The 15,604-nt window shown below is 44.7% G+C and overlaps 1 protein-coding gene across 1 annotated transcript in view; it reads right to left on the reverse strand.

The window, feature by feature from the left end:
- The window catches only part of SVEP1 (sushi, von Willebrand factor type A, EGF and pentraxin domain containing 1), a 470,252-nt gene that overhangs the window by 153,444 nt on the left and 301,204 nt on the right, over positions 1–15,604 (reverse strand). The window contains exon 24 of the mRNA XM_088461305.1: positions 8,988–9,189. Within this exon, the coding sequence (XP_088317431.1) occupies positions 8,988–9,189 (202 nt within the window). The remainder of the gene's footprint in view (positions 1–8,987; positions 9,190–15,604) is intronic.

Below are 15,604 nucleotides of genomic sequence, written 5' to 3' on the forward strand. Positions count from 1 at the left end.
AAACAGAGGATATAACACAGCTATGAATGCAAGTACTGAATTATAAAGAGGATGAGTTGGGTGTCAGAGTGGAGTTAAACAAAAAAAGAGAAGGGGTAGTGTTATGCTACACAAGTCGAAGGATAATGAAAATGAGGCATAAAAACACGCTGGCACCTGTAGTTCCACTGAAAAAAACAATAGTTTTACTCTATTTTCACCACTAACACCTGCACCCAACGCTCCAGGGGTGCAAGGAAGAGCCCCGGGCTTCAGCTTAAGCCTGGGGTGCTTGGGAGAGGGGGGACCCCTTTATTGGGGGGGTTACCACCTTCCCTGAGATCCCCAGCTTGGGCTGACTGGCTTGGGGTTATAATGCATTGGCCGGGGAGACCCGGTGAAAGAGTCCCCTGGCTGTGGCATTATACCGCGGTTGGATTTGAGCCCAGTTCTGGTTTTAAAAATAGGGGGATCCCTACGCAATTTTCCCCCCCTATTTTTAAAACCAGGACAGGCTCAGAAGCCCAGTGCTGGTTCCTAAAATACAGGGGAACCCTACACGTTTATTTCCTCGTATTTTTAGTAACGTGTAATGTAAATTTTTTTTTTATTAACCTTTTTTTCACAAATATAACACACAAGCAGCCTTCACATATCTCACTGATGTGCAGGCTGCTTGTTCGGGAGAGTTTGGCTGCAGTCAGAAACTGCAAACTCGGGTAAGTAATATCGAACAACGGAAAACACGATCTCAGCTAAACAAGCATTTTAGTAAATTTGAGTGTTTCAGAAGCCAAAAATCACCCGAGTTCAAAATCGGTTTTAAAAACTACAAAACTTGATCAAACACGATTCTTTGTAAATTTACCCCTAGGATTATCATTTCGTCTTAGAGCCTCTCAAAGGATCCAAAGACTATAGCCCTCATTCAGACCCACTCGCAAACAGCAGTACGCTCGTTGCGTTCCGATGTTGACTAACCACGCATGCGTCGGTGTTACACTGCGCATGTGCGTACGGCCGATTGCGAGCTTTTTATCTGTCGTTCCTAAAATAGCGTACAGGAAGTGACATGTCAAATGTGATTGACAGAACAGGGTGTTTTTGGGTGTTGACGGGGGTGGAGATGGAAAAACGCAGGCGTGGCGAGGCGTTTTTGGGGCCGTACATACATTAGCAGATGCGAGCGTAAAATGTGTTCGGACCGTCACATACGTCACTGGAACATCCTCTTTCCCTTCAAAATGCTCGCACAGTTTAGGGTCTGGATTACTCGACCACATTGGCGATGGCCTTCTCCTCCGTCCCGGGACTCCATGATGTTGCAGCGATTAATCGCGGGTGGTCACAAAAGCAATTAGTGTTGTATTGAAAACCGGCTTGGTATGTGTTTGGAAAGCAGTTTATTGGGATAGCACAAAACCGTACGCAGGTGGAAATCATACCTGTTAATGTCAGGATTACACAATCAATTGGCGTACATTTTTGGGGGGGTTTTTTTGCCTCAATTTGTTGTTTATGGCCTATTGTGACAATAATGTCATCATGTTTTAATTAGCTCCCCCTTTTTTTTTTTAATGTGCAATTTGCATCGTTATGTGTTTTTTTAAACGTTCCTTCAAGAGGCCTTTTTTTTAGACAAAATGAAATGGTTTTTGGTGTCCTTTTTTGCCTTTAGGGCCAGGATTAAATGTAACCCATTTGTCCAATAATGTCACAATACAATGTCAGATTTTTGGCATAAATTTATTGTTTAAACACAAACCAATTGGCATAATATTTTTTTTTAGTTTTTCTGCCAAAGATACTTTTTATCCCAAAAAAAAAATCAATAACTGATAACATAAACGTACAAAAATAACTTAAAAACATTTCACAAGAAAGGAGAGGGAAGTTTTGACCAGAAAGGAATATGAGCCAAGCACAGAAGGAGTGTGGGAAAAGTCGCCATTGCTGTCACCGTTTTTTCGCCCGTTTGGATGGGGGAGGGTGGGCGCCAGACCGGGTCCGGGATGCCATCGGGCTGGCCTGTCCAGAGGCAGATGTTGTGGCCTCTGGACTAGGCACAGGGCTAGGCACATTTGGAGGATTGGCTGATGTTGTGCCAGAGGTGGAGGATCCTGATGTTCCGGCAGGAAGGGAGGTCGGCTCCACCATGTGCTGGCGAATGAGCTGCTCCAGGGCATCGGCGATGCGGATGTTGGCCCTGGTATTTTCGGCCAGGGCCTGACCAATGGTCACGTTGGCCGCAGCATTTTGCTCCAGGGCCTCAGCCACCCGTAGCAGACTGGCGTCCATCCTCTGCAGAATCTCCGTATGGAAATCCGATTTGAAATTGAGTTCTGTGAGGAGGCCCACTGCCTGCGAGGGGGCACGCCCTGGACTGGCTTCTGCAGGGTCCTCAGCCGGATGTACTGGTTCCTCCCCTGCAGAGCCAGCAGAAATTCTGCGGCCAAGGCTTCCCTCTGGAGCAGACTCATCCGCCTGTGTCTCTGTTGGAAAAATGAGAAAAGAGTCACATTAGAATCTACATATTGGCACAATAGCATTTCAGAGTTGGTGACATCACAATACTTACCTGGGCCAACATGAGGAGCCGCAAAGTCTGGCATGTCCGTATCCATGTTGGACACGCCAAACACCTCCACAGGCTGCACACACCCCTGTGCCAGCTCTTCTAAATCGGTCAACTCCAATGACACAGGGGTGGGACCCCCACCTGTCCCCCTTGCATGCCTAGCCCTGTCCGCGAGTTTTTGCTTTAGGCGATATTTGAAGTCGCCCCATCTGTGGGGAAAAATGGAAGCCATTATCCTTTGGTTTAAAATGGGGTTTGTTTTTAGGGGGGGCAAGGGTTTACTTACCGCCGTTTGACATCCCGGGCTAGACGGACATAATCACCCACCGTATTGACAGCAACGGCTACCTCTTCCCACATTCTCCACTTCTGGCTTAGACTCATATTCCTGTCTGCCTGTGGCAGGATGTCCACACACTTCTGGATCAAAACCTCCATCTCCTTTCTTGTGAAATGTGGCTGCCTTTTTTTTTGGGCCGCTTTGGCCGGAATACTGGGCCCAGCAGCCTCTTCCATGTCATCCTCCTCACCTATTTGTGTAAAATTACAGAATTCACAAAATCACAACTTGCCTCATCTTATGGTTCAAATTAATCGTTGATAGAAAATGCATGAAAGACTTACCGCCTGACTCTTGGGCATTTTTTCCCTGGTCTGTCGCCATGTCTGCGGTCCAAACAAGAAATACAACAGAATTTGAATGTGTTTTCGTGACGTATTTATACATGCGTCCTTATTTTGCGGCCGCATCATTGATTGTGCGGCCCTATGATCCCTCCTTAATTTGTACGGGAAACGAAACACTATTTATGGCTTGGTGTGTCTCAAGTCGAGGTGGCGTTTTTGGATTGTTGGAGGTTATCTTGGCTGGAGTGTATTGATTGTGTAGAAAGGAGTTGGAGGTTGTTGAATCGTTTGTTGTTTAGATTTGCGTTTTTTTTCCCGTTATCTTTGTTGGTTTATATTTTTGGGACCTCGTTTGTTGATTTGGTAAGTTTTGTGAAGTCTAACTTTTGTTCAATTGTTGTTTCATTGTGTTTCGTATATTTTGTAATTTTTGGATACCTAATTTATTCTATTTTAGATTTTGTTTTTTTTCGACCCCAAAGACCTTTTGATTTTGCATCTTAGATATTTGCTCTTGGTAAGTCCATTTTTTATCTTGTATTAGCGAACTAATTAGCGCATTTTTAGTAGTTACTCTTGGCACTTGTATTAGCGAACTAATTAGCGCATTTTTAGTAGTTACTCTTGGGACTTGTATTAGCGAACTAATTAGCGCATTTTTAGTAGTTACTCTTGGGACTTGTATTAGCGAACTAATTAGCGCATTTTTAGTAGTTACTCTTGGGACTTGTATTAGCGAACTAATTAGCACATTTTAAACAGCTTAATAATCATTCTAACTTTTTGATGGTTTAGCTTTCTCATTTTTAAGCCAACATTTCGACCCGTTTTGATGTACTGTGTTAAATGTCGCTTAGCGGTTTTGCTAAATGGGTGTTTGGCATATTTGAACTTTGGTCTAGCACAAAATGTATCCACAAAAATGCACAGAGTGAAATGTGTCAAGTAATTTTGTTGTTTATTTTCAGTTTGGACATATCATGACAATACCCCGGCATGTAAGCAGCAATGGATGCTCTCATCAAGCTAAGTTGTTTTAATATAGTTTTGGGGTGGTTCAAAAGCCTTACTTTAAAATTTTGGCTTTTCAGGTTGATCTGGGGAGGATTGTTCTGGCCATGCTCCCGGAAGCCGACCAACCTCAATCTCATCCCAGGCGTAGGCATCGTAGGCATGCAAGGCCCCAGATATTTCGAACACGTGTCACCCTTTTTGGAATGCCCGATGATGAGGTTTTAAGCCGCTACCGTCTACCTCCCAAAATCATCATAGACACTCTCTCATTAATAGAAAGTGATCTTGAGCGGCAAATTGACAGTCCAACAGCAATACCACCACTGACGCAATTTATGGTGGTGTTACATTTCTGTGCCTCAGGATCGTTTCAAACAACGGTTGGAATAGTGGCGGGCATCTCCCAATCCTCCTTTTCCCGGATCCTGAGGGCAGTGATGGAGGCACTTTTCAAGCACCTCCATCATTTTATTCAAATGCCTTTGGATATGGGTGCCCTTAGTTTAGCCAAGGCCAATTTTTACCAAATAGCTGGCTTCCCACACATCATAGGGGTTGTGGATGGTACTCACATACCACTTCAGCCTCCAGCACGGCTGGAGGCAATATTTAGAAACAGGAAACACTATCACTCCCTGAATGTAATGGTGGTATGTGATGCCTCCCTCCAGATCCTGTCCCTGAATGCTAAGTTACCAGGAAGTGCACATGACTCCTTCGTCATCCAGCAATCAGGGATATGGCAGAAATTAACCAACCTACAAGCTGGTGATGCGTGGCTTCTGGGTAAGTGGAGACCTTTAGTACATAACAATGTTAAGCTTGATACACAGTGTTCCTGATGTTGTCTCTTATTTTTCACAGGAGACAGTGGATACCCTTGCATGTCCTGGCTGCTCACTCCTTATTTGGCTCCCACACAAGGCCCACAAAGTGAGTATAATTCCGCACTTACAGCCACCAGGCAAGTGGTGGAGCGCTGTATCGGCCTTTTAAAAGGCCGATTCAGATGCCTCCACCGCTCTGGTGGCGAGCTCATGTATTTGCCGGATATGGTGTCGAAAATTGTGGTCCTGTGTGGGATATTTCACAACATCGCCATAAGGAGTGGTGTCCCAATGCAGCCAGAGGATGCCTTACCTGAGGATGGCCCCCCCGAGGTTGGTCGGAGGTCAGTATGTGGGGGGGCCATACGCGATGATGTGGTGGCCAGATTTTTTAGGTAAGTTTGACCCAAACTACAGTGTTTATACCTAATGTGTTTGTGTTTGTTTGCGAACATCTAATTTATTTTTATTTTTGCACCATCTTCTGTTTGTTCACATAATCTTTGCCACTCCAACGCTCACTACTTCCTGCTACCCTTACCAAACCTGGATCTGGTGATTTTGGCCATATATTCTGGAACCCATATCGCAACGCCATGTTTGTGGAATCATGTTGGCATGGTCCTTCGTCAACCAGTTCTTGATTGTTTTTTTAAATTAAATATTTTATTTGTATGTGTTGGATTTGAGATTATCACTGTTTTTTTGTTTTGGGACTGAGCACTTTGATTTCTCAGTTATGTTGTGAATAAATGTTTGGAGAGTGAAATGGTCTTCCTTTTTTTGGACGTTAACAGCAAGTGTAACCAGGTTAACACACCTTACAATTGACTAAGGGGTAATCCAGTACTGACACCAGTTGATGTAAACTGAAATATGTTTGCAGGTTCCCAACCCACACCAAAAGGAAGCCTGTCCAAACCTTTGGATTTTGAAGATTGGCCTAAGCAGCTTGCACACCAACTAGGAACCTGTAAAATGGCGAAAGATCTAATTGACACTACACCCAAAAAGGGAAATGACATTGTTACTGTTCTGTGTTTCTTGTGGCTGTTTAACATACAAATACAAAATACAATCTAACTTTTAAAAAATGGAAATCCGTGCAGGAACAGTCTACTTATGTCAGGGAAAACTATTTGGGTTTTCGAAAAAAAGAATGAGCCAGAACGTATATTAGAACTACAAAATTTATTTACAAAACGAATCCAAAAAAAAAAAACTACTGGCGAAGGATGCCAGACAGCCGGTCAAGGGCCACAAGAAGGCCAATTACATGTTGCCGCATCTGGCCAACACAAGCCTCCACCTCTTGACGACGCCTCTGTTCCTCTGTGGGTGAGAAAAGTGTGTGGATTAATAAAACAATAGGGAATCCACATTAAAAAAACAAAAACACAACGAAATCACTCCTAAACCGAAAATAAAAAATCCAAAACAAAAAGGGGGTGCTGGCAAAAATACAAGGCCTATGTACAAATTCACACAGGTGTGATATGTGTATGTTGAAATCAGCAGGAAGAGGTAAAGGCAAACTGCTAAATCAACAAAAGTAAACCAAACAAGCACGAATAAAGGCACGACACATGATTACATACAAACAGTTTGTGGTTAAAAAAAATGTGAAAGAAAAACATACCGGGAGCCAAAACGGGAGCTCCGGAAGTCCATCCATGTTCCTCCTCGGAGGAGCCTTCATTCCCCAAAGAACGGGGAGGGGTAATGATGGACTCCGGGGAGGGGGTAATTGGAAGAGGGGTGGGTGGAGGAGAGGGGGAAGTGGGACGGAGTGGAAGGAGGCCCGACAGTTCCGGGAGAGGGTCTGGGAAGGCTGGGGAGGAGCGGGGTATAGGGGAAATATTTAGAACTACAAAATTTATTTACAAAACGAATCCAAAAAAAAAAAACTACTGGCGAAGGATGCCAGACAGCCGGTCAAGGGCCACAAGAAGGCCAATTACATGTTGCCGCATCTGGCCAACACAAGCCTCCACCTCTTGACGACGCCTCTGTTCCTCTGTGGGTGAGAAAAGTGTGTGGATTAATAAAACAATAGGGAATCCACATTAAAAAACAAAAACACAACGAAATCACTCCTAAACCGAAAATAAAAAATCCAAAACAAAAAGGGGGTGCTGGCAAAAATACAAGGCCTATGTACAAATTCACACAGGTGTGATATGTGTATGTTGAAATCAGCAGGAAGAGGTAAAGGCAAACTGCTAAATCAACAAAAGTAAACCAAACAAGCACGAATAAAGGCACGACACATGATTACATACAAACAGTTTGTGGTTAAAAAAAATGTGAAAGAAAAACATACCGGGAGCCAAAACGGGAGCTCCGGAAGTCCATCCATGTTCCTCCTCGGAGGAGCCTTCATTCCCCAAAGAACGGGGAGGGGTAATGATGGACTCCGGGGAGGGGGTAATTGGAAGAGGGGTGGGTGGAGGAGAGGGGGAAGTGGGACGGAGGGGAAGGAGGCCCGACAGTTCCGGGAGAGGGTCTGGGAAGGCTGGGGAGGAGTGGGGTATAGGGGAAATATTTGGGGTGGAGTGTTGGCTGGGGGTTGGGGATAGTGGCCGGGAACGCCGTCTGGCCGGACGGTGACGGCGTAGTCTTGGCTGTCCTCCTAAAATATGTAATACAAATTGAGGTTAGTTTCTGGGCAAATCCGGGGCCCAAATTAAAAAAAAAAAAACCAGCAACAAAAAACATGCAAAAAGGAGTAGAATGAAAAAGACAGAAATAGAGGGAAAACATGCACACGCAGATATGTGGACAAATAATTAAAAGGACAGACAGGAAAACATGCACACGCAGATATGAGGACAAAACATGAAAACCACAATACATAACACTTACTTTCCAGGATCTGCATGCGAAAGCATGCCAGCAAGCGGGGCGTTCGCCGTTGCAGGTCTGACCACCTGCGCTCAAGCTGCCCGATGTTGCGGCGTGAACCCATCGACCGCAGGCGGGACCGTGCCTCCGCATACGCGGAGCGCTTCTGCCGGTTGGTGATGGGTGGAGGCTGGCTGGTGATCCGCCTATCCATCACCTCCGTAAGCACCAGCAGCTCGCGCCTGGTGAATGCGGAGGCTCTCATGATGGCAATGGAGTTTTTCATACAAAACAATTTTGATAAAGTGTGGGACAAATTTCTGATTGGCTAATGTATTTTGGAAATTAACAGGAGCAATTTTATTGGTTAGTGTATGAGTCATGTGTTCAACAGGGCCAGAAATCTCTGGAGAGTTATGATAGGCTTGATGCAGTGACATGCGTTTGCAAATTTAAAAAAAGAAATGAACCCCGGAAAATATGCGGGGATCCACAGCAATAGAACAATTGTTTAATTGTGGTTCACATGTTTTTTGAACAATAAAAGCGAATGTTCCATCCGTACGTATTCTGCGGGTAAACACAAACACGGACAAGAGTAAAGTTTCTTGCATTGTGTTGAAAAAAAAAAAAAAAGAGCTAATTGATACATTGATTGGCATGATACGATTGAGGGAGGTAGGCAGAATAAAGGAGCAGGTAATCGACATCTGACAAGGCCACTTCCGGTTTCACTTGTGCGTGCGTTCCCTTCAAGCCATTTCGGGGATGTACGCTCGCTATTTCGCACGCTCGTTAGTTAGAGGAGGGGTCGCCTGAGTTTAGGGAGGAATTTTAGATGCGAACGAAAATACGAGCGAGCCATTGAATTTAAATAATTTTGTACGTACGCCTAACGTACGTGCGCCCGCTTGCGAGTGGGTCTGAATGAGGGCCTATATTCTAATTTTTTGATTGAATGACTTGGGAAATCCAGAGAGAGTTAAGGATTTCAACTATTACATTTTTACAATGTTTTCATTAAAAACCAGTGAATGCTGCATCACAAATGTTCTTTACCTATGTCCGAGGTAATCTTACTTAGATTCAGTAGCCTTACTATAGCAAACGGTCATCACCTGAAGCTGTTAATTCCATCAATGCAGGATGCCCCATTCTGGCAAGGTCCACTCTGACATTCATCAATGTTCTGTTCGCACACTTTGCCGGCATACCCAAAAGGACACACGCACTGAAAGTCTCCTATCAGATCCTTACATTCACCATTGTTTAAGCAAGGTTTTGACAAACACTCATCTATTTCTATTTCACACCGTGTGCCTGAAAAAAAAAAGACAAGTTAACATTCATAAATATTAAGTGCCCCCTTTGATTATTAATTAGGATCTATACAAAACGCATATTACTTGGCATAATATTTACATCGATTCTTAAAACCACTGGCTGGATAGATCTGTGCTGTATATTTGTTTACTTTCTATAGATTAATAATTGTTTGGGCTACATAAAGTATACAATTGGCTCTATAATGGATTAGATTTACTGGTCAGCACTGCAAATCTAGTCCAACACTGTATCTTGTCCGGTTTAAACTCAAGGGTCTATTTTTTGTCCCATGGTCAACCAAAACTCATGAGAAAACTGCAATTGTCATCATAGGATTTCATGCAATTTATTAATGTGTAAATGCTGGAGAAATTTCTCTGGGCTTAGCCTAATTACCTGAAGACTGCCATCCCCATAGATGTCTATAGAGACAGCAGCATTAGGGAGTATATCAAGATGGCATTACTTGTTTCTAACATTGTATTCTTTACTGCCGGAGAGGCTTTGCTGGATCCCTTGTTGGGTCACAGCATTATGCGACAGCCTTAGCCATGCTTGCGCATAGCACGTCCTCCTTTCACCAGCATGCCTAGGCTGCCAGTTACAGGGAATAATTGGGATCCGGTCTAAAAATCTACAGTAAAAAGATAGACAATGTCTAGACAGACATCAGGATCCAAACGTAATCGGGTGAAGGTTTAGAAAATGTGAGAATTTAACAGTAAAATCTCACACTATTACATTGGTCGAGTTGTATTTTCAAAAAGGGAAAACATCTGGATGAGAGTTTAAATCGTGAGAGTTTTTGTAGTCTGAAAAATATGCGAGTTTGCATGTTCTCAGACTCTATTACATTGGTCGAGTTTAAAAAGTGTGAGAAACTCTCACATTTTATAAACTCTCACCGTATTACATTTGGCCCCAGATGTCGACAGGAACAAAGGCTCGACATGTAAGAATGCCGACAGGTACAAATGGTCGACCGTGTCAAAAGGTCGACACAAAAATGGTTGACACATGTTTTTATTTATCGTTTAGGGTTAGGCACTTACACTGACGATTAGGGTTAGGCACTTACCCTGAAAGTTAGGGCTAGGCACCAGGAGGGAGGGTTAGGCTCTTACTGAAGGGTTAGGCACTAGAAGGGACATTTAGGGTCAAGCACCTACCCCGACAGTTAGGGTTAGGCACCAGGAGGGAGAGATTAGGGTTAGAAAACAACAAAAAAAGTGTCAACCATTTTTTGTGTTGACCTTTTGACCCTGTTGACCATTTGTACCTGTCGACCTTCTAACATGTCGACCTTTAGTGTGTCAACATTTTGTGCCTGTGGGCCTTTTGTCCCAGTCAATCTATTGACTGTTTAACATCTGGTGCCTATCTAGACATTGTCTACCTTTTTACTGTAGATCCACACACGGTATAATTAGCCGTCCCAGCATTGTAACAGTGGTACTTCATTGTTCAATGCTGCATTTTGTAGTGATACATAATGATAGTTACAGTTGCGCACTGGATAATAATTATAAATAGACTCCTGTATATGACAGCACGGTATACAATTGGGAAGCGGGCTGCTGGAATCCCGGCAGCCGGCTTACCGACTGCTTTATCCCGCCGTGGGATAAATGACCGGCGTCTATATCTAGATGCCGCTCATTTCCCCGACGCCGGGAGACAGGCACCCGGCATCTCGATCGAGCGGATGCCAGGCGCCGCGAGCGGACAGCCGTGGGGGGAGGGTTAGGTTTAGGGCACCCGGGGGGGACTTAGGGTTAGGCACCCCCCCGGGAGGGTTAGGTTTAGACAGCGGGGAAGGGGGGGTTAGGGTTAGGCACTCAGAGGGGGGATTAGGGTTAGGCACAGGGGGGGAGGTTAGGGTTAGGCACCCCTAAGGAGGGTTAGGGTTAGGGGGGTTAGGTTAGATTAGTTCATATTTACCTCACCACGATCGGGATTTCCAGCGCTGTCGGACTTCCGCTGCCGGGCTCTGCTGTTTTGTCGGGCTGCCGCTGCCGGGGTTCGAACTCCCGGCCATGCGGCAGCCGGCATACCATATCGATTCCGACAGCACTAGCCCTACAGTATCTCCTTTAGGCTGGGTACACACCTAAATGACTGGCAATCGTGCCGATGTTCAGGGCGATTTGTCTTCACCCTGATGATGATTGCCGGTACTCACTTGAAAGATGTAATGAAAAACAGAACAATCACTGTTCCGTGCTTCATTAACTTGTACAGGCTCAAGTGCGATATTGTATGATTGACTGTGCAGCACAGCCAATCGCACAATATTGCATGCGACCGCAGGTATGCGCAAATTGGGCATACACACTGCACGATATGCCTGATTTGTCATTCTGATTTGGCTAAATCGGCCAAATCGGGCCGATATCGTACAGGTGTGTATGCACCCTTTCCCTCTATCCTGCTCTCCTCTCTCTAGCTGAGTACTTAATCATACAATTATACAAAGCTCATCCGAAACTCCTTTTTTTAAGGTATATAATATTATGAAAAGCATATATTTTTTCTGCTTTTGTTTATTTTAAAGGGTAATGTGCAGTTATCATTGTAAACAAAAATTTCAGTTACCTATCTCTTGCTCCATATACTCAGGTAATGTGAGCTACTGACAACTAATACAGTTACTGTTATTAATCATAATAAAAATACAATTATTTTGAAGCATAAAAAAATTCTAATAGGTCCATTCTTTGGGAGAAAGGCTACAATGTACAGTAATGTGCGACTTGTAGGCTATTGTGACATTTTATCCTGTGTCCAAAGCACCTTGTACACCTAAAAAAAACTATAAATCTTTTATGACAAATTTAACTAAAAAATATACATAAAACATGTAACAAGTATACCATTCTTAAATTTTTTTTATGGTGTCCCAATTCAGAGAGGTGTGAGAGGGGGTAAAGATAAAGGCCCTGATTCAGAGCACGGATGCTCTTTGTGTGAATCAGGCCCAAAGGCCGGATGTACTGAAGGAAAAATGCGGTAAAAAACCCAGTTTTTTGTACTAAGCCCCAGCCGCACTTTTATCGGTGCAGAGGGTAACGGCAGAAAAAAATGGCGTTACCCTATAGAAGCCTGACGCTTCGCCATGCCTCACCGCCCCACCATCACCCAGCGCTGGCCCCCACTCACCTGCTCTCCATGGTCCGCCTCCACCTCCTCCTAATCTTCTTCCGGGTGCAGGGAGGAAAAGGAAGAGCCCGGGGCTTCCTGCACAGGAGACCAGCAGGAAGCTCCTGGAGCTCAGAGGGGGCGGGGTCCCACAGAGACCCCCTCACTCGGCGTCGGCTGCTTCGCAAAGGGCATCTCTTATCACAAGATGTTAGTACATATGCGATGAGTAAGGTTGCGGTGAATGGAAGAGTACGAATGAGAGAGAGAAATGGGAGGAAATAGAAAGATATAGATATACAGGGCCTCATTTACTAAGGAGTTTTATCACCAAAACGAGTGATAGATTTCACTGTGTATGATAAATGGTGCTCCAGCCAATCAGCTCTCAACTGTCAACTGTTAGAAAAATGACAGTTGGGAGCTGATTGGCTGGAGCATCATTTATCATACACAGTGAAATGTATCACTAGTTTTGGTGATAAAACTCGTTAGTAAATGGGGGCCACAGTGAGAGGAAATAAGATACAGATGTTTCCGCATACATCTATCCTCCACGCTCTACAATTTGCGCTACACATAACGCGGGATCGCCGTGTGATGCGGTAGTGCCAAGCGTCTTTTCATGTGACTTTTTACCTTCAAATGCATCTTATTCGCACAGCGATGTAAATAGGTCGCACAAGCTGGTGTATTCTGCATACGAAATGCTACGTTACAGTGTTACAACCACTGACACTGTAATGTAGCATTTCACAAGCAGATGCACACGCAGTCGCTGACAGAACATAGGCATGCTGCACATCATTTTAATCAGCAGAAGCTGCTTGTGCTAACTATTCCCAGCATTGTGCGAATAAGACAAATTTGAAGGTAAAAAGGTGCAGAAAAAGATGCTCTGAATTACTGAGTCACTTCATGTCATGGTGTGACTAGAAGGGCTGTTTACCGTGCAAGGAGGCTAGATGTATGAGGACACATCTGTGGGAGAGAGAGATAAAGAGTGAGAGGGGAGAGAGGTACTGTAGGGAGAGGCAAAGATAATGAGAATGATAGAGGGAGGGAAGGGAATGAGGTAGGAGAGAGATAAGGAGTGAAAGGGGCGAGAGGTACTGTAGTGAGAGGCAAACATAATGAGAATGAGAGAGGGAGGGAAGGGAATGAGGTAGGAGAGAGATAAGGAGTGAGAGGGGAGAGATAAGGTACTGTAGGAGAGGCAGATATAATGAGAATGAGGTAGGAGAGAGATAAGGAGTGAGAGGGGAGAGATAAGGTACTGTAGGAGAGACAGATATAATGAGAATGAGGTAGGAGAGAGATAAGGAGTGAGAGGGGAGAGATAAGGTACTGTAGGAAAGACAGAGATAATGAGAATGAGGTAGGAGAGAGATAAGGAGTGAGAGGGGAGAGATAAGGTACTGTAGGAGAGGCAGAGATAATGAGAATGAGGTAGGAGAGAGAGATAAGGAGTGAGAGGGGAGAGATAAGGTACTGTAGGAGAGGCAGATATAATGAGAATGAGGTAGGAGAGAGAGATAAGGAGTGAGAGGGGGGAGATAATGTACTGTAGAAGAGGCAGATATAATGAGAATGAGGTAGGAGGGAGAGATAAGGAGTGAGAGGGGGGAGATAAGGTACTGTAAGAGAGGCAGAGATAATGAGAATGAGGTAGGAGAGAGAGATTAGGAGTGAGAGGGGAGAGATAAGGTACTGTAGGAGAGGCAGATATAATGAGAATGAGGTAGGAGAGAGAGATAAGGAGTGAGAGGGGGGAGATAAGGTACTGTAGAAGAGGCAGAGATAATGAGAATGAGGTAGGAGGGAGAGATAAGGAGTGAGAGGGGGGAGATAAGGTACTGTAGGAGAGGCAGATATAATGAGAATGAGGTAGGAGAGAGAGATAAGGAGTGAGAGGGGGGAGATAAGGTACTGTAGGAGAGGCAGAGATAAGGAGAATGAGGTAGGAGAGAGAGATAAGGAGTGAGAGGGGGGAGATAAAGTACTGTAGGAGAGGCAGATATAATGAGAATGAGGTAGGAGGGAGAGATAAGGAGTGAGAGGGGGGAGATAAGGTACTGTAGGAGAGGCAGAGATAATGAGAATGAGGTAGGAGAGAGAGATAAGGAGTGAGAGGGGAGAGATAAGGTACTGTGGGAGAGGCAGAGATAATGAGAATGAGGTAGGAGAGAGATAAGGAGTGAGAGGGGGGAGATAAGGTACTGTAGGAGAGGCAGAGATAATGAGAATGAGGTAGGAGGGAGAGATAAGGAGAGGGGGGAGATAAGGTACTGTAGGAGAGGCAGAGATAATGAGAATGAGGTAGGAGAGAGATAAGGAGTGAGAGGGGAGAGATAAGGTACTGTAGGAGAGGCAGAGATAATGAGAATGAGGTAGGAGAGAGAGATAAGGAGTGAGAGGGGGGAGTTAAGGTACTGTAGGAGAGGCAGAGATAATGAGAATGAGGTAGGAGAGAGATAAGGAGTGAGAGGGGGGAGATAAGGTACTGTAGGAGAGGCAGAGATAATGAGATTGAGGTAGGAGAGACAGATAAGGAGTGAGAGGGGAGAGATAAGGTGTTGTAGGAGAAGCAGATATAATGAGAATGAGGTAGGAGAGAGAGATAAGGAGTGAGAGGGGGAAGATAAGGTACTGTAGAAGAGGCAGATATAATGAGAATGAGGTAGGAGGGAGAGATAAGGAGTGAGAGGGGGGAGATAAGGTACTGTAGGAGAGGCAGATATAATGAGAATGAGGTAGGAGAGAGATAAGGAGTGAGAGGGGAGAGATAAGGTACGGTAGGAGAGGCAGAGATAACGAGAATGAGTTAGGAGAGAGAGATAAGGAGTGAGAGGGGGTAGATAAGGTACTGTATGAGAGGCAGAGATAATGAGAATGAGGTAGGAGAGAGATAAGGAGTGAGTGGGGAGAGATAAGGTACTGTAGGAGAGGCAGAGATAATGAGAATGAGGTATGAGAGAGATAAGGAGTGAGAGGGGGGAGATAAGGTACTGTAGGAGAGGCAGAGATAATGAGAATGAGGTAGGAGAGAGATAAGGAGTGAGAGGGGGGAGATAAGGTACTGTAGGAGAGACAGAGATAATGAGAATGAGGTAGGAGAGAGAGATAAGGAGTGAGAGGGGGGAGATAAGGTACTGTAGGAGAGACAGAGATAATGAGAATGAGGTAGGAGAGAGAGAGGGGAGATAAGGTACTGTAGGAGAGACAGAGATAATGAGGATGAGGTAGGAGAGAGATAAGGAGTGAGAGGGTG

Source organism: Taudactylus pleione, unplaced genomic scaffold (genome assembly GCF_031769625.1).
Source record: "Taudactylus pleione unplaced genomic scaffold, aTauple2 ptg001032l, whole genome shotgun sequence".
Taxonomy (NCBI): Eukaryota; Metazoa; Chordata; class Amphibia; order Anura; family Myobatrachidae; genus Taudactylus; species Taudactylus pleione.